Source organism: Salvelinus namaycush, chromosome 16 (genome assembly GCF_016432855.1).
Source record: "Salvelinus namaycush isolate Seneca chromosome 16, SaNama_1.0, whole genome shotgun sequence".
Lineage (NCBI taxonomy): Eukaryota > Metazoa > Chordata > Actinopteri > Salmoniformes > Salmonidae > Salvelinus > Salvelinus namaycush.
In genome coordinates this window covers 40,933,593-40,952,561 of record NC_052322.1, presented here as the reverse complement: position 1 = coordinate 40,952,561, position 18,969 = coordinate 40,933,593, and the positions used below count along the sequence as shown (strand labels likewise).

Here is an 18,969-nt window from a genome sequence, read left to right as displayed (position 1 = left end):
AATATATTTCTCCCATGGGCAAAGAAATTCAAAAGGGGTGATGGTTTTAATTAACAATAATTTTGATCCAAATGTGCAAATTGTCCAAACAGATCCTCAAGGTAGATGGATTATTTTAAATATGTTATTGGACAATAAACAAATATGGCTTGTTAACCTATACGGTCCGAATAATGATGATCCAAGCTTCTTTGAAAATATATATAAGAATTTATCAACTCTACAAGCAACACTAGACTCTATTATTATAGTGGGAGATTTTAATACGGTCTTAAATACCTCTATAGACCGGAAAGGAAATCACACTACAAACTATCACCCCCAAACTATCACCCTACAAACTATCACTATCACCCTCACCCTCAGGAAATCACACTACAAACTATCACCCCAAGGAAATCATGAATGTCATGGATATATTGGAATTAGTGGATATATGGAGACTTAAATACCCTGATTTAGTGAGATATACATGGCGGAGGCTGAATCAAGCTAGTCGTCTTGACTACTTTCTTATACCATTCTCTCTGGCACCAAAAGTTAAAAAAGTGTTGATAGGGGACAGAATGCGGTCGGATCATCACATAATTGGCATATATATTTCTCTTACAGAATTTCCACGTGGGCGAGGATATTGGAAATTTAATCAAAGTCTACTAGATGATAAATTGTTTAGAACTAGGACAGAAGATTTTATAACTGACTTTTTCAGACATAACATAGGTACAGCAGATCCCCTTATTGTATGGGACACTTTTAAGTGTGCCTTTAGAGGCCATGCAATTCAGTACTCATCTATAAAACAAAGGGAATTTAGATCAAAAGAGTCCATATTAACAAAGGAAATTGAAGGACTAACAGTACAGTTAGATAGCAATAAAAACGGTACCATAGAGGCACAGAATAAGTTAGAGGAAAAACAAAAAGAAATGGAGGAACTTATTCAAGAAAGATCCAGTGTAATATATTATAAAAATAAAGCGAACTGGATGGAATATGGGGAAAAATGCACCAAATTCTTTTTCAATCTTCAATATAGAAATGCTACCAAAAAAAATGTATTAAAACTTGTTACAAATGATGGAGTCACGCATGATTCACCAAATGATATTTTGAAAGAGGAAGTAAAGTACTTTAAGAATATGTTTTCGTTTCAGGCTCCTCCATCTCCACTAACTGAAACTAATTGTATGGATTTTTTTCCTATTAATAATGTAAAATTAACATCTGTACAGAAAGACTCATGTGAAGGCCAAATTACAGAGGAGGAACTGCTTGATGCAATTGGGGCCTTTAAGGATGGGAAAACTCCAGGGCTGGATGGCATACCAGTGGAAGTATACAAAACTTTTTTTGATATACTCAAAGGACCATTATTAGCTTGTTTTAACCACTCCTATATAAATGGTAGATTATCAGACACGCAACAAGAAGGTCTGATATCGTTATTACTGAAACAGGACCCAAGTGGTATATATAAAGATCCAGTCCAATTAAAAAATTGGAGACCTCTTACACTTCAGTGTTGTGATGCAAAAATCCTAGCAAAATGCTTGGCGCATAGAATAAAAAAAGTTTTGTCAGATATTATTCATCCTAATCAGACAGGTTTTTTACATGGACGATACATTGGAGATAATATAAGGCAAGTACTGGAAACAATAGAACACTATGAAATATCGGGGACACCAGGTCTGGTTTTCATAGCTGATTTTGAAAAGGCTTTTGATAAAGTACGACTGGAGTTTATATATAAATGCCTAGAATATTTCAATTTTGGGGAATCTCTTATAAAATGGGTTAAAATTATGTATAGTAACCCTAGGTGTAAAATAGTAAATAATGGCTACATCTCAGAAAGTTTTAAACTATCTAGAGGAGTAAAACAAGGTTGTCCACTATCGGCATATCTATTTATTATTGCCATCGAAATGTTAGCTGTTAAAATTAGATCAAACATTAATATTAATGGATTAGAAATCCGTGGCTTAAAAACTAAGGTGTCATTGTACGCTGATGATTCATGTTTTCTTTTAAAACCACAACTAGAGTCTCTCCACGGCCTCATAGAGGATCTAGATACCTTTGCTATCCTCTCTGGATTAAAACCAAATTATGATAAATGTACCATATTACGTATTGGATCACTAAAAAATACACATTTTATATTGCCATGTAGTTTACCAATTAAATGGTCTGACGGAGATGTGGACATACTCGGTATAAAAATCCCAAAAGAAAGAAATGATCTTACTCCAATAAATTTTTATAGAAAGTTAGCAAAAATAGATAAGATCTTGCTACCATGGAAAGGAAAATACTTGTCTATTTGTGGAAAAATCACCCTGATTAACTCTTTAGTCATATCACAGTTTACCTATTTGCTTATGGTTTTGCCTACACCTAGTGACCTGCTTTTTAAATTATATGAACAAAAAATATTCCATTTTATTTGGAACGGCAAGCCAGATAAAATTAAAAGGGCCTATTTATATAACGAATATGAATTCGGAGGGCAGAAATTATTAAATATTAAAGCATTAGACCTCTCACTAAAGGCATCAGTCATACAAAAGTTATACTTAAATCCAAACTGGTTCTCTAGTAAATTGGTACGAATGTCTCATCCTATGTTCAAGAAGGGCCTTTTTCCCTTTATTCAGATTACACCTGCTCACTTTCTGTTGTTTGAAAAGGAAATAATCTCCAAAATATCCTTATTTTTTAAACAAGCCTTAGAAAGTTGGTTGCAATTTCAGTTTAATCCACCTGAAAGGACGGAACAAATAGTACAACAAATATTGTGGTTAAATTCAAATATAGTAATTGATAAAAAAACTGTATTTATCGAAGAAATGTTTAAAAAAGGTATAATTTTTGTGAATGATATCATAAATAGGACTGGTGGAGTTATGTCACACATGCAGCTAACACAGACATATGGAAATGTCTGCTCTACCCAAAATTACAACCAATTAATTGCAGCATTACCACAAAAATGGAAGAGGCAAGTAGAAGGGGAAAAAAGTAAGGAACTTGTATGTCGGCCCTGTATTAAAGAACATAAATGGTTAAAGAAAAGTGTGATAAATAAAAACATATACCAATTTCATTTAAGGACCAAAAAACTGACAGCTGTGCCATATAAATTGCAAAATAGTTGGGAAGAGATTTTCGATGTACCCATTCCATGGCACATGGTTTATGAATTGATACGCAAAACAACGCCGGATTCAAAACTTCGAATTTTTCAATTTAAATTACTGTACAAAATTCTTGCAACTAATAGAATGTTATATATATGGGGTATACAATCTTCCCAGCTCTGCAGATTCTGTTGTGAGGAGGCAGAGTCATTAGATCATTTATTTTGGTATTGTCCATATGTAGCTCGTTTTTGGTCACAGGTCCAGGAATGGCTGAAGAATTGCAACATTTGCCTAGAACTAACGCTACAGATAGCAATACTGGGGGATTTGAAAAGCCATAGTCAATCAATCAATAATATAATAATTATTTTAGCAAAAATGTTTATTTTTAATTTACAATCTGTAGAAGCTATGAGAATAGGAAGGTTCAAATCTTTTGTGAAGCATCACAGCACAGTTGAAAAATATATGGCAAATAAAAATCCGAAATGGATGATGTTGGAAGATAGATGGGAAGGGTTGAGTGGAACTGAAGGGTGGGACTAATAACAAGATAAACAATGTAGGGCATACGGGATCTGTGAAATGTGTATAGGTGCGGAGCTTTTGTGAAATAGCACAGTTACAAGTGGAAATAAAATTGGATGGACAACAGAAATAGAGGAAGGACTAAGAACAAACAAGAGAGAACTATTATAAAGTAGTCTGTGTCTGTAAAATAGGTATAAGATGTATAAATTGAAGGTAAAAGCAGAAGTGTTTATTAGTTTACTCCAATTGGGGGAGCGGTGGTAGGGTTGCGGGGAATAATAATAAAGGTATATTCTTTAAAAAAGTATGTATGTCTATATAGGTATGTGTATGTATATATGTATATATGTATGCATGCATGTATGGATATATATATTTACCCAAAAAAATATGGGGGATTGGAAATGATGCAGACAATTACATTGGAAGCAACATTCTTTCCGCAATATTAAGCTGATCCACCCCAAGAAAAAAAAAAAAAAAAAAAAAAAAAAAAAAAAACACTGCAGGCTAAAGTTCAATCTAGACTTGGTTTTCTCTATCGTAATCGCTCCTCTTTCACCCCAGCTGCTAAACTAACCCTGATTCAGATGACCATCCTACCCATGCTAGATTACAGAGACGTTATTTATAGATCGGCAAGTAAGGGTGCTCTCGAGCAGCTAGATGTTCTTTACCATTCGGCAATCAGATTTGCCACGAATGCTCCTTATAGGACCCATCACTGCACTCTATAACACCTGTTCTGCCAGTCACATTTTGTTAAAGGTCCCCAAAGCAGACACATCCCTGGGTCGCTCGTCTTTTCAGTTCGCTGCAGCTAGCGACTGGAACGAGCTACAACAAACAAACACTCAAACTGGACAGTTTTATCTCCATCTCTTCAAAGACTCAATCATGGACCCTCTTACTGACAGTTGTGTCAACACTTTTTTGGTTACTACATGATTCCATATGTATTATTTCAAAGTTTTGATGTCTTCACTATTATTCTACAATGTAGAAAATAGTAAAAATAAAAACCCTGGAATGAGTAGGTGTGTCCAAACTTTTGACTGGTACTGTATTTATAGTATAATATTGTCTTTGTATCTCAAAATCATTGTAATGTGGTTAAGTTTAAGCATCTAAATTAAAATGATTAAAATCTAAAAGATACAATTCAACCAGAGAGGTCCCTTAGATCAAGGGAAAAGGCAGCACCTGAATCATTCCCACGGTGAACGGCTAGGCCGGCTACGCTATGAAACCACACACTGTTGAATCATTCCCACGGTGAACGGCTAGGCCGGCTACGCTATGAAACCACACACTGTTGAATCATTCCCACGGTGAACGGCTAGGCCGGCTACGCTATGAAACCACACACTGGTGAATCATTCCCACGGTGAACGGCTAGGCCGGCTACGCTATGGAACCACACACTGTTGAATCATTCCCACGGTGAACGGCTAGGTCGGCTACGCTATGAAACCAAACACTGTTGAATCATTCCCACGGTGAACGGCTAGGCCGGCTACGCTATGAAACCACACACTGGTGAATCATTCCCACGGTGAACGGCTAGGCCGGCTACGCTATGAAACCACACACTGGTGAATCATTCCCACGGTGAACGGCTAGGCCGGCTACGCTATGAAACCACACACTGGTGAATCATTCCCACGGTGAACGGCTAGGCCGGCTACGCTATGAAACCACACACTGGTGAATCATTCCCACGGTGAAGGCCGGCTACGCTATGGAACCACACACTGTTGAATCATTCCCACGGTGAACGGCTAGGCCGGCTATGCTATGAAACCACACACTGGTGAATCATTCCCACGGTGAACAGCTAGGCAGCCTATGCTATGAAACCACACACTGGTGAATCATTCCCACGGTGAACGGCTAGGCCGGCTACGCTATGAAACCACACACTGGTGAATCATTCCCACGGTGAACGGCAAGGCCGGCTACGCTATGAAACCACACACTGTTGAATCATTCCCACGGTGAACGGCTAGGCCGGCTACGCTATGAAACCACACACTGTTGAATCATTCCCACGGTGAACGGCTAGGCCGGCTACGCTATGGAACCACACACTGGTGAATCATTCCCACGGCTAGGCCGGCTACGCTATGAAACCACACACTGTTGAATCATTCCCACGGTGAACGGCTAGGCCGGCTACGCTATGAAACCAAACACTGTTGAATCATTCCCACGGTGAACGGCTAGGCCGGCTATGCTATGAAACCACACACTGGTGAATCATTCCCACGGTGAACGGCTAGGCCGGCTACGCTATGAAACCACACACTGTTGAATCATTCCCACGGTGAACGGCTAGGCCGGCTATGCTATGAAACCACACACTGGTGAATCATTCCCACGGTGAACGGCTAGGCCGGCTACGCTATGGAACCACACACTGTTGAATCATTCCCACGGTGAACGGCTAGGCCGGCTACGCTATGAAACCACACACTGGTGAATCATTCCCACGGTGAACGGCTAGGCCGGCTACGCTATGAAACCACACACTGTTGAATCATTCCCACGGTGAACGGCTAGGCCGGCTACGCTATGAAACCACACACTGGTGAATCATTCCCACGGTGAACGGCTAGGCCGGCTACGCTATGAAACCACACACTGTTGAATCATTCCCACGGTGAACGGCTAGGCCGGCTACGCTATGAAACCACACACTGGTGAATCATTCCCACGGTGAACGGCTAGGCCGGCTACGCTATGAAACCACACACTGTTGAATCATTCCCACGGTGAACGGCTAGGCCGGCTACGCTATGAAACCACACACTGTTGAATCATTCCCACGGTGAACGGCTAGGCCGGCTACGCTATGAAACCACACACTGGTGAATCATTCCCACGGTGAACGGCTAGGCCGGCTACGCTATGGAACCACACACTGTTGAATCATTCCCACGGTGAACGGCTAGGCCGGCTATGCTATGAAACCACACACTGGTGAATCATTCCCACGGTGAACGGCTAGGCCGGCTACGCTATGAAACCACACACTGTTGAATCATTCCCACGGTGAACGGCTAGGCCGGCTATGCTATGAAACCACACACTGGTGAATCATTCCCACGGTGAACGGCTAGGCCGGCTACGCTATGAAACCACACACTGTTGAATCATTCCCACGGTGAACGGCTAGGCCGGCTACGCTATGAAACCACACACTGGTGAATCATTCCCACGGTGAACGGCTAGGCCGGCTACGCTATGAAACCACACACTGTTGAATCATTCCCACGGTGAACGGCTAGGCCGGCTACGCTATGAAACCACACACTGTTGAATCATTCCCACGGTGAAGGCCGGCTACGCTATGAAACCACACACTGTTGCAGAGACTTTGATATTACCGGCCGCAATTGATATGGTGAAAACAATGTGTGGGGAGGCAGAAGGCACAGAAACGCACACCAATACATGTCACATAACACTGTTAAACTAATAATTTATGCTATAGCTAGCAATCGAGAGGAAACTGACTGAAGGACTCAAAAACTCCCCAGCTCATGCTCTCCAAACGGACGTTAGCTGTGAGGGCCGAGATGCCCATGCATTGACTTTTGTCGGGGGATGCTATTAACGAGGACATATTGTTCTGTCTCACGAAACGACATAGGGGATGTTCAGCGTGCTGCATGGCAATATTGACAAAAAAACTGATTCCATTGGATCGAATGGTGGGGCTCCATCTATGGCGGAACGGTGGGTAGGCCTCTGTACTCTAGTAATGAATGTGTCTACCTCTACCATATGGACACATTGTATGATATACCGAGATTAACTAGTGGCAAAACAGCTGAGCACAGAAGAGAGATATACTGCAGCAGGTAACTGATTGTAAACTACATCAAACCATATCCCCTGTGCGCACTCCTGTTCACAAAATGATGTGGAGATATGAGTTCAGAGCATGACAATATCCTATTTCATAATGAGGCTTGATGGTTATCGAGGGGGAGTGTTGGAAAGATTTTTCGCATTGAGAGAGGAAGTGTTGTCATTCACAATGGAGGGGAAAAAAACTGCTAAACTTTCTGTTTAATGAAAAGAAAATCTGTCTCCTTGCCTATGTAACATATTTGGGAAGCAGAACGAACGCAAGCATGCAGGGGAAATACAAATACATTTTATAGATGAGTGACCAAATCAGGAAATAATTCTTATAGGAGAGAGAGTCTTTCAAAGCGAACCACACCCCCTTCCCTCAGCTGTGCATGTTTCTAACAGAAAACAGCATCAGTACAGTAAGTGTCCCACACGAGTGATGACTGCTCACCGACAACGCTTGAAAGAGCACTTTGGGACCTACTTCCCAATCCGTTGGCCTGTGATCCTGGCTCAGTTTATTTTTATTTTACCTTTATTTAACTAGGCAAGTCAGTTAAGAACAAATTATTATTATTATTATTTTCAATGACGGCCTAGGAACATCCCCTGTGTCGTTGCGTGAGACAGAACAATATGTCCTCGTTAATAGCATTGTTCAGGGGCAGAACGACAGATTTTTACCTTGTCTGCTCAGGGATTTGATCTCGCAACCTTTCGGTTACAAGTCCAACGCTCTAACCACTAGGCTACCTGCCGCCCCAGTTGACATGCCGGTAAGTGAAATCGAACAGCTGATTGAGCTGTCATGTGACCGAATGCATTCACGGGTCACTAAGGAGGAGTTTTGGTTCCTGACTCAAAGTGAATACCCTGCCGTCTCCCTGTCATTAATGGCACGTTCAAAACAACTGGGAACTTGGAAATCTCCGACTTCCGAACTAGTAACTCAGGAAAAACAAGGACCCACTGGGGGAAATCTTTTGAATGCTCATCCAACTGGGAATACGGGCCTCTTTCTAGAGCTCATACTTTCCCACCTGAAGATCACTGACGTCATGATTTGGCCTTGTCTTGAAAGCATCATGAAACTCATGGTACCCTTCGTCAGCTCATATCTGTGTGAAGCTGGATTCAGTTCTCTCGTCTGCATTAAAACCAAATATCCATCCAGGTTGGATGTGACAGCAGAGATGAGGTGCGCACTGTCGACCACACCCCCCGACTTTGAGAAGCTCTGATGCGACATGCCTCAAGCACACGCATCTCATTAGTGGTGGTGAGTTAAGATGCATTATGTCAGATTCATTTACAGAGGACTGTCATAGCCCCACATTAGAATTATGTGATGGTGAGTTGAGAAGACAATCAGAAATACTGTTAAAATGTTTTTGAATTGAATGCCATAGCACCAAATTAAAAAGTGAACATTGGCTGTTAATTACATAATTAATTCCCGTGTGGCTCAGTTGGTAGAGCATGGCGCTTGCAACGCCAGGGTTGTGGGTTCGATTCCCACGGGGGGCCAGTACAAAAAAGTATGAATGTATGTACTTGTAAGTCGCTCTGGATAAGAGCGTCTGCTAAATGACTTAAATGTAAATAATTGTTTTTTCACATGGTGGCGAGACTTTTTATGTATCAAAATGGGGTCGTGGGTCAAACAAAGTATGGGAACCACTGAGCTATAGTGACAAACACAAAGAAACACACACCTCTCTCAAATGCAGGTTCTCTTTCTCCCTCTGGTCCAGCTGCTCCTCCAGATGACCCACCTGGTACTCCGCCTCCTCTCGTGCTGTTGCCATGGTGATTATCTCTGACCTCTCGCCTCTCTGACCCTTCCCTCCTCCCTGGATCATCTCCAGCAGCCTCTGGATGGACTGGTCCCTGGCACCCAGCGTCTGTTTCTGGGAGTCAATCCTCAGCTCCATCTCTTCCAGGGTCTTCCTCAGCAGGTACAGCTCCTTGCCCTGCCGTTCGTGATCTGACTGCAGCCGGCTGAAGTTCTCCTCCGTCAGATCCAGGGGAGGGGGAGAGGAGAAGCCATCGCACCCAGGGACCATGCATGGGCTGCTGGGAGGGCTGAGGCAACGGCCAGGGCTGTGGATGAGGTGGCTGGGGCTCTTTCTAGACAAGGGGATGAGAGTGTTAGCAGGGCTGTGTCTGGGGCCAGGCCCAGAGTTGTACCCAGGGCTGTGGATGTCAGCTTGGTGGTGTCTGACGTTGGAGCTGTACCCAGGGCTATGTGGATGGACAGGGCTGTTTCTGGGCCCATGGTTGTAGGTGTTACTGGGGCTGTGTCTGGGGCTGACTCCTAGACCAGGGCCGGAGCTATGTCTTTGCCCAGGGCTGTGGAGGTGACTGGGGCCCAGACCAGGACTGTGTCCAGGGCTGATTCCAGCCCGGTGGTCCTCGATATGGAGTTCTCGGTTTGAGCCGGTGTGAGTGGAGATGTTTGTGTGAGATCCCGAGTTCTCTTGTTGCAGACGACTGTTCATCTCTCTATGACTTCTCAGCTCTTCCTGTAGCCCATGCACTGACAACTGGAGATGCTGAGAGAGAGAGAGAGAGAGACAGACAGAGGGAGAGAGACAGAGAGAGAGAGGGAGAGAGACAGAGGGAGAGAGAGAGAGAGACAGAGGGAGAGAGAGAGACAGAGAGACAGAGAGAGACAGAGGGAGAGAGAGAGAGACAGAGGGAGAGAGAGAGAGAGACAGAGGGAGAGAGAGAGACAGAGAGACAGAGAGAGACAGAGAGGTGAGCCATTAAAAAGAAGAGATACACAGGGAAGACACAGAAACACAAGGAGGACAATGACACACACACACACACACACAGCTGAACACAAAAGGATAGGAGCAAACTCAGGACACACTTTGTTTCTTCTAGGTTCCCAAACCTGCAGCATAATATGGTGAAGTAAAAAATAAACAAAATAAACTACGTTTTAAAAAGTAACAAGCAAAATGAAACAGAACACACTCGTTCCCTGCTGGCTAAATTAAGCACTTTTAGCTAAAGTATACAATCATTACATTTATAATCAAAGGTAAGGATCTGCATATCTTCAATACTCTACTACAGCATTTTAGAGTTGATTGAATCTGTGATTATTCACACATAAATGCAATGTCAACACACTCCAGTAGATGGCGACACTTCCCCTCATAAAGACAGAACACAGGGCCAGACAGGGTGACACCACTCTAACAGGAAGGATGATGGATCTGTGGGCACAAGGCTCAGTTGAACTTAACAACCCTTACTTTACTGAGTTCAAACTGTCACATCATAGCTTTACTGGGGGAAAAACAGAGAAGTACAGGCTCGCTAGAAGCCATGGCAAAAACAGCTACTTGTTACAGACCCGCACACACACAGTTTTCACACAAATACAAAAGCATAAATTTTAACACATACAAAAAAGCTATCAAATTCAAAGCCTACAAGAATGAGGAACAAAATAAATACTTTCAACTATGCAGGAAGCTCAAACTGTCTGAACGAAGTCAGTTGGAACACTTCTCCCATCATAGAACGAGGAACAACACACAGATACACAGACACACTGACACACTGCGACGGGGGGTACGAGGAGATGTTAGAACGTACAGTTGACACTGAATACTGGAGCAGAACCAATACACACACAGAGTACACACACACACAGAGTACACACACACCAACACATTCACACAAACATACACATAGACAAACAGATGGTGAAAAACAAGTCTTCAAATCCCCCAAAAATGTATGTCACATGTGCAGAATACAACAGGTGTAGACAGTGAAATGCTAACTTACAAGCCCTTAACCAACAATGCAGTTAAGAAAAATACCTAATACCTTAAAGAGCAGCAGTAAAATAACAATAGTGAAGCTATATACAGGTAGTACTGGTACAGAGTCAATATGCGGGGGCACTGGTTAGTTGAGGTAATTGAGGTAATATGTACATGTAGGTAGAGTTATTAAAGTGACTGTGCATAGATTATATTACATGAGAGTAGCAGCAGCGTAAAAGAGTGGTGGTGGTGGGGGGGGGGGGCAGTGCAAACAGTCTGGGTAGCTATTCAGCAGTCTTATGTCTTGGGGGTAGAAGCTGTTTAGAAGCCTCTTGGACCTAAACTTGGCGCTCCGGTACCGCTGGCCGTGCGGTAGCAGAGAGAACAGTCTATGACTAGGGTGGCTGGAGTCTGACAATTTTTAGGGTCTTCCTCTAATGGCAGGAAGCTTGGCCACAGTGATGTACTGGGCCGTACGCACTACCCTCTGTAGTGCCTTGCGGTCGGAGGCCGAGCAGTTGCCATAACAGGCTGTGATGCAACCAGTCAGGATGCTCTCGATGGTGCAGCTGTAAAACCTTTTGAGGATCTGAAAACCCATGCCAAATATCTTCAGTTTCCTGAGGGGGAATAGGTTTTGTCGTGCCCTCTTCACAACTGTCTTGGTGTGCTTGGACCATGTTAGTTTGTTGGTGATGTGGACACCAAGGAACTTGAAGCTCCCAACCTGCTCCACTACAACCCCGTCGATGAGAATGTGTGCGTGTTCGGTGCTCCTTTTCCTGTAGTTCACAATCATCTCCTTAGTCTTGATCACGTTGAGGGAGAGGTTGTTGTCCTGGCACCACACGGCCAGGTCTCTGACCTCCTCCCTAGAGGCTGTCTCGTCGTTGTCGGTTATCAGGCCTACTACAACTTAATGGTGGTGTTGGAGTCATGACTGGCCGTGCAGCCATGAGTGAACAGGGAGTACAGGAGGGGACTGAGCACACACCCCTGACGGGCCCCCGTGTTGAGGATCAGCGTGGCGGATGTGTTGTTACCTACCCTTACCACCTGGGGGCGGCCCGTCAGGAAGTCCAGGATCCAGTTGCAGAGGGAAGTGTTTAGTCCTTAGCTAAGTGATGAGCTTCGTGGCCACCATGGTGTTGAACGCTGAAATGTAGTCAATGAACAGCATTCTAACATAGGTGTTCCTTTTGTCCAGGCGTGAAAGGGTAGTGTGGAGTGCAATAGAGATTGCATCATCTGTGGATCTGTTGGGGCGATATGCAAATTTGAGTGGGTCTAGGGTTTCTGGGATAATGGTGTTGATGTGAGCCATGACCAGCCTATCAAAGCACTTCATGGCTACAGACGTGAGTGCTATGGGTCAGTAGTCATTTAGGCAGGTTACCTTAGTGTTCTTGGGCACAGGGACTATGGTGGTCTGCTTGAAACATGTTGGTATTACAGACTCAGACAGGGAGAGGTTGAAAATGTCAGTGAAGACACTTGCCAGTTGGTCAGCGCATGCTCTGAGTACAATTCTTGGTAATCCGTCTGGCTCTGCAGCCTTTTGAATGTTAACCTGTTTAAAGGTCTTACATCAGCTACGGAGAGCGTGATCACACAGTCATCCGGAACAGCTGATGCTCTCCTGCATGTTTCAGTGTTACTTGCCTTGAAGCGAGCATAGAAGGCTTCTGGTTGGGGTATGTACGTACAGTCACTGTGGGTGACTGTACTGACGATGTCATCGATGCATTTATTGATGAAGCCAGTGACTGATGTGGTGTACTCCTCAATGCCATTGGAAGAATCCCGGAACATAAACCAGTCTGTGCTACCAAAACAGTCCTGTAGCTTAGCATCTGCTTCATCTGATCACTTTATTGACCGAGTCACTGGTGCTTCCTGCTTTAGTTTTTGCTTGTAAGCAGGAATCAGCAGGATATAATTATGGTCAGATTTGCCAAATAGAGGGCGAGGGAGAATTTTGTACACGTCTCTGTGTGTGGAGTAAAGGTGGTCTAGAGTTTGTTTTCCTCTGGTTGCACATTTAACATGCTGCTAGAAATGAGGTAAAAACGGATTTAAGTTTCCCTGCATTAAAGTCCCCTGCCACTAGGAGCGCCGCCTCTGGATGAGCGTTTTCCTGTTTGCTGATTGGCCGTATACAGCTCATTGAGTGTGGTCTTAGTGCCAGCATCGGTTTGTGATGGTAAATAGACAGCTACGAAGAACATAGATGAAAACTCTCTTGGTAGATAGTGTGGTCTACAGCTTATCATGAGATACTCTACCTCAGGCGAGCAAAACCTTGAGACTTCTTTAGATATTGTTCACCAGCTGTTGTTTACAAATATACATAGACCTTAACAGATGCTGCTGTTCTATCCTGCCGACACAGTGTATAACCCGCCAGCTGTGTTATTCATGTCGTCGTTCAGCCACGACTCGGTGAAACATAAGATATTACAGTTTTTAATATCCCGTTGATAGGATATACGTGCTTGTAGTTCATCCACTTTATTATCCAACGATTGTACGTTGGCCAATAGTAGCGATGATAAAGGCAGATTAGCCACTCGCCGCCATATCCTCACACCCCGACCTCCTTCCGCGATACCTGTGTCTCTCAGGCGATTGACGGGTATGAAGGACTTCTCGGGTGTCTGGAGTAAATCCCTCTCGTCCGACTCATTAAAGAAAAATGATTTGTCCAGTTCAAGGTGAGTAATCGCTGTTCTGATGTCCAGAAGCTCTTTTCAGTCATAAGAGACGGTAGCAGCAACATTATGTACAAAATAAGTTACAAACAATGCAAAAAAACAAACAAAATAGCACGGTTAAGAGCCCATAAACCGGTTGGTTAAGAGCCCATAAACCGGTTGGTTAAGAGCCCATAAACCGGTTGGTTAAGAGCCCATAAACCGGTTGGTTAAGAGCCCAAAAAACAGCAGCCATCCCCTCCAGCGCCATTTGAGTGAAGGAGGACCATTTTAACGCTAATATTTCCCTGTCTCACAACCGGTCTCCCTCTGACTATCTCCAGAAACGAGGGATGGAGAATACAGAGAGGGGGGAGAAGTAACAAGAATGGAGAGAACAAGAGGAGAGAAAAGGCAAAAGAGAGGACGGAGGAAAAGGATGAGAGAGGGAGAGGACAGAGAAACTTTGGCAGAGAATAGATAATAGTGGCTTCTGTCGTGACGATAAGATATTACTAGAAACTAAAAGTTAAGTCAGAAGGTCGAGGGAAGAGAAGTACAAGTTTAGAGAGGAATCAATAAAGGGTGCCACCGCTGTCTGGCCTCCTCAATTAGAGTGTATTGATCCTACCATGTGTGTTTGTTAAAGAGGATTGTACTGACTGCAGAACAACAAAACCTCAATATCACCAATATTCCTGTCTACTGATATCTATCAGGTCTGCTAAAGAACAGCTATGTAATCTGTCATCACAGTGAACAGGTAGCCTGGCGGGTTAGAGCGTTGGGCCAGTATACGAAAGGTTGCTGGATCGAATCCCTGAGTTGACAAGGTGAAAATCTGTCGTTCTGCCCCTGAGCAAAGCAGTTAACCCACTGTTCCCCGGGCGCCAAGACGTGGATGTGGATTTAGGTAGCCCCCCTGCACCTCTCTGATTCAGAGAAACATTTCAGTTGAATGTATTCAGGTGTACAACTGACTAGGTATCCCCTTTTCCCTACACACAGCACACACTGCTGTGTTCTGAATACAAACAATGATAATGTTTGGATCATGCCTAGTGGTATCCATCCACCCTAAAGACTTTACAAAGAACCACATTAATAAAAAGAAAGGTTAAACAACATATGTATTAAATCACTGTCTCACCCTCAATCCCCCTGACCCCTGACCCCCCACCCCTCTCAGGTTATGTAAGGACATGTCTTCAGGATAATGTGCCGGCTACGGTGTACAGTATGTGCTATGTATGGCATCAGAGTAGTTATTATCAATGTACAGTAAGTGAATAGATTGAAAAGCGTGTGGGTATGGGGCTGAATTGCTCCATCCAACCACAAAGGAAGCTGTCTGTAGAATGGTTCTGTATTCACAGTCACTATTAATGAAAATACAAAAAGGTTCACCCCTGTGGCCTTAATGTTTCTCTGTTCTTCATCTGAGTGAGATGAGTAAAAACAGTGTGTGTGTGTGTGGACGTGTTTAACTATTCTTGTGGGGACCAGAAGTCCCTACAAGAATAGTAAACGAACAAAAAGTTGACCAGCTGGGGACATTTTGTTAGTCCCCACAAGGTCAAATGCTATTTCTAGGGGGTTTAGGGTTAAGGTTAGAATTAGTGTTAGAATTAAGTTAAATATTAAGGTTAGGAGCTAGGGTTAGTTGTAGGGTTAGGGTTAGGAGCTAGGGTTAGGTTTAGGGTTAGGATAAAGTTTAGGTTTTTGGGTTAGGGTTAGGGTTAAGGTTAGGGTTAGGGTAAGAGTACGGGTTAGGATTAGGGTTAGGTTTAGGGTTAGGGGTTAGGGAAAATAGGATTTTGAATGGGACTGAATTGTATGTCCCCACAAGGTTAGCTGTACATGTGTGTGTGTGTGTGTGTGTGTGTGTGTGTGTGTGTGTGTGTGTGTGTGTGTGTGTGTGTGTGTGTGTGTGTGTGTGTGTGTGTGTGTGTGTGTGTGTACGCCGGTGTAAAAGCACAGTGGTGCAGTTAGTGTAAGAGTGTGAGACCGAGCTAAAAATGTATGGAGAGGAGGCTTCACAACTGTGTGAGTGAGGGAGAAGAAGCTAAGCCTAATAGAACACACCTCTGTGATAAGGACAGAGTGAAAGGGAGAAGGAAAGAGTGGGTGAAAGTGAGAGAAGACAGACAGACCAGAGAGCAGTCTATAGAACCTCTCCTCCCATTCATTCTAACTTCACAGAAGAACTGACTTTTATAGCTGCTAGAATGACAGCCGTTGGACATGTTCCCATGGTAACAGAGTGAGAGTGCCGTGTCTACCACACGGTCTTTATATACACTACCGTTCAAAAGTTTGGGGTCACTTAGAAATGTCCTTGTTTTTGAAAGAAAAGCAAAAAAATAAAAATTGTCCATTAAAATAACATCAAATTGATCAGAAATACAGTGTAGACATTGTTAATGTTGTGAATGACTATTGTAGCTGGAAACGGCTGATTTTTAATGAAATATCTACATAGGCTTACAGAGGCCCATTATCAGCAACCATCACTCCTGTGTTCCAATGGCACGTTGTGTTAGCTAATCCAAGTTTATCATTTTAAAAGGCAAATTTGTCATTAGAAAACCCTTTTGCAATTATGTTAGCACAGCTGAAAACTATTGTTCTGATTAAAAAAGCAATAAAACTAGCAATAAAACATTTAGACTAGTTGAGTATCTGGAGCATCAGCATTTGTGGGTTCGACTACAGGCTCAAAATGGCCAGAAACAGTTTCTTCTGAAACTCATCAGTCTATTCTTGTTCTGAGAAATGAAGGCTATTCCATGCAAGAAATTGGCAAGAAACTGAAGATCTCATACAACGCTGTGTACTACTCCCTTCACAGAACAGAGCAAACTGTCTCTAACCAGAATAGAAAGAGGAGTGGGAGGCCCCGGTGCACAACTGAGCAAGAGGACAAGTGCATTATAGTGTCTCGTTTGAGAAACAGACACCTCACTGGCAGCTGTCCTCAACTGGCAGCTTCATTAAGTAGTACCCTCAAAACACCAGTCTCAACGTGCTTCTTTAATCAGAACAACAGTTTTCAGCTGTGCTAACATAATTGCAAAAGGTTTTTCTAATTGTAAATTTGCCTTTTAAAATGATAAACTTGGATTAGCTAACACAACGTGCCATTGGAACACAGGAGTGATGGTTGCTGATAATGGGCCTCTGTACGCCTATTAAGCTATTCCATTAAATATTAGCCGTTTCCAGCTACAATAGTCATTTACAACATTAACAATGTCTACACTTTATTTCTGATCAATTTGATGTTATTTTCTGGACATTTCTAAATGACCCCAAACTTTTGAACGGTAGTGTATATCTGTGTAAAAACCACCCAGAAACCCATTGGGATACATTATTCATTTCTACACAGAAACCTCCAGGCAGACAGTGTGGATGCTTTGTCCCCATGTTAAGACCATCATGGGCCTTCATCAAGCCTCCTTCCCTCCCTCCCCCAGTTATTCTCACCTGGTCCTCCTCTGGAGAGGCCCACTTCTGTTCCTTCAGGATGGATGTAAGGACTCCCTCCTCTTTCCTCGTCCCTCTGTCTCGACTTTTCACCTCCGGGCTCCAGAAGTTCATTCTACTGTTGACAGAAGAGCTCATCCTCCCTTCTCTCCCATCCCTCCCTCCATCCATCTCTCTTCTCAGCAGTTCATTCTCTCTCTGCAGCTCCCTGAGCTGAACCTGGATGTCCTCTCCCCCTCCTTCTCCACCCTGTCCAGCCTGCCTCAGCAGCCCTGAGGGCCCCCCTGCCTGTAGGTGCTGGGTGTGGCTCTGGTCCCCATAGCCCTGGCTGTCTGATGTGGTGGTGATGTTGGGGGTGCTGCCCATGGCTGTGGTCCGGCCCGTGTAGGAGGTTCTGCTGGTGGCTCGGCCCAGAGTCATGGTTCCTTTAGGGTAGCCACCGGAGGAGGCCAAGGCATCGCGGTCACTTAGGTACATGGGGCTGGAGGTGGCATAGGCTGCGTTCAGGGACTGGATGTTCTCCATAGACAAGGTTTTACCCCCTGACCCTGTCCCGGCCGACTTTGACCCTGACCCACTAGCCACGCCAAGTTTACGATAGCCCTGCTTCGGGTTCTTCTGTAACTTAGTTGATCGTGCGGAGCTGCCCTCTCCATGCCCAGTGCTCCTGGCACTGTCATGCATCCTGCTCTGATGATGGCTGGATTCTAATGTGGAATCACGGCAGCTACATGCTCAGAAATATAAAGAAGTGTCTGACGAGGTGGCGTCTTTCTTGTCCTCGGGATCCTTATGTTTTTGGACTAGGATTTGTTTAACTCACTGCCATTCATCTCTGTCACTGGTGGTTGGAGACAGTCACAGTTCCAACACAGCAGGCTGCTGATCTCTCATACCGGCTGGTCACTATTCTGGAGCTCACTGCAACACTGGAGGGTACCATGGATACTGTGAAAGAGAGCAGGAGGGAGGGAGGGAAATAAAAATAGATGGAAAGAGGAAGAGAAAAGACATGGCGCCAATCAACAAAATCACACCAGCACAGACAATATCACCCCTGAGAGAACTGGGCTATTTCGACTGAGAAGTGAGATCTTAGACAGGTGTAAGCAGGCAGGGATCCTGTGGTATTGGGTTCAGAGGGGAGTGGGCCTCTACTCTATACTGAAAAGCTTTCTCTAGGTCTAGGCAACCCCTAATTAAACCCACACATGCACTGTATAACCACATAGAGAGATAGAGAATGAGGGGAGACAGAAATAGATGGAGGAGTGGAGAAACTGGGAGAGATACGGAGAGAGGGATGCTGAAGATGAAATAAAAGAGGGTGAGAGAGGGAGATGGGTACTGAGAAGAGAAAGAGAGTGGATAGGAGAGACTGGAAGACAGATGGAGACAGGGTAAGAGAGGAGAGAGAGAGGGAGAGACGGGGTAAGAGAGAGAGGGAGAGAC

At 43.9% G+C, this 18,969-nt stretch overlaps 1 protein-coding gene across 1 annotated transcript in view; it reads right to left on the bottom strand.

Moving 5' to 3' along the window:
* Window positions 1–18,201, bottom strand: part of LOC120061677 (ERC protein 2) — a 253,027-nt gene extending 234,826 nt beyond the window's left edge. The window contains exons 1-3 of the mRNA XM_039011569.1: window positions 17,518–18,201; window positions 10,005–10,099; window positions 9,260–9,587 (exon numbers count right to left, since the gene is read on the bottom strand). Of these exons, the coding sequence (XP_038867497.1) occupies window positions 9,260–9,587; window positions 10,005–10,099; window positions 17,518–18,201 (1,107 nt within the window). The remainder of the gene's footprint in view (window positions 1–9,259; window positions 9,588–10,004; window positions 10,100–17,517) is intronic.
* Between the last annotated feature and the right edge of the window lie 768 nt (window positions 18,202–18,969).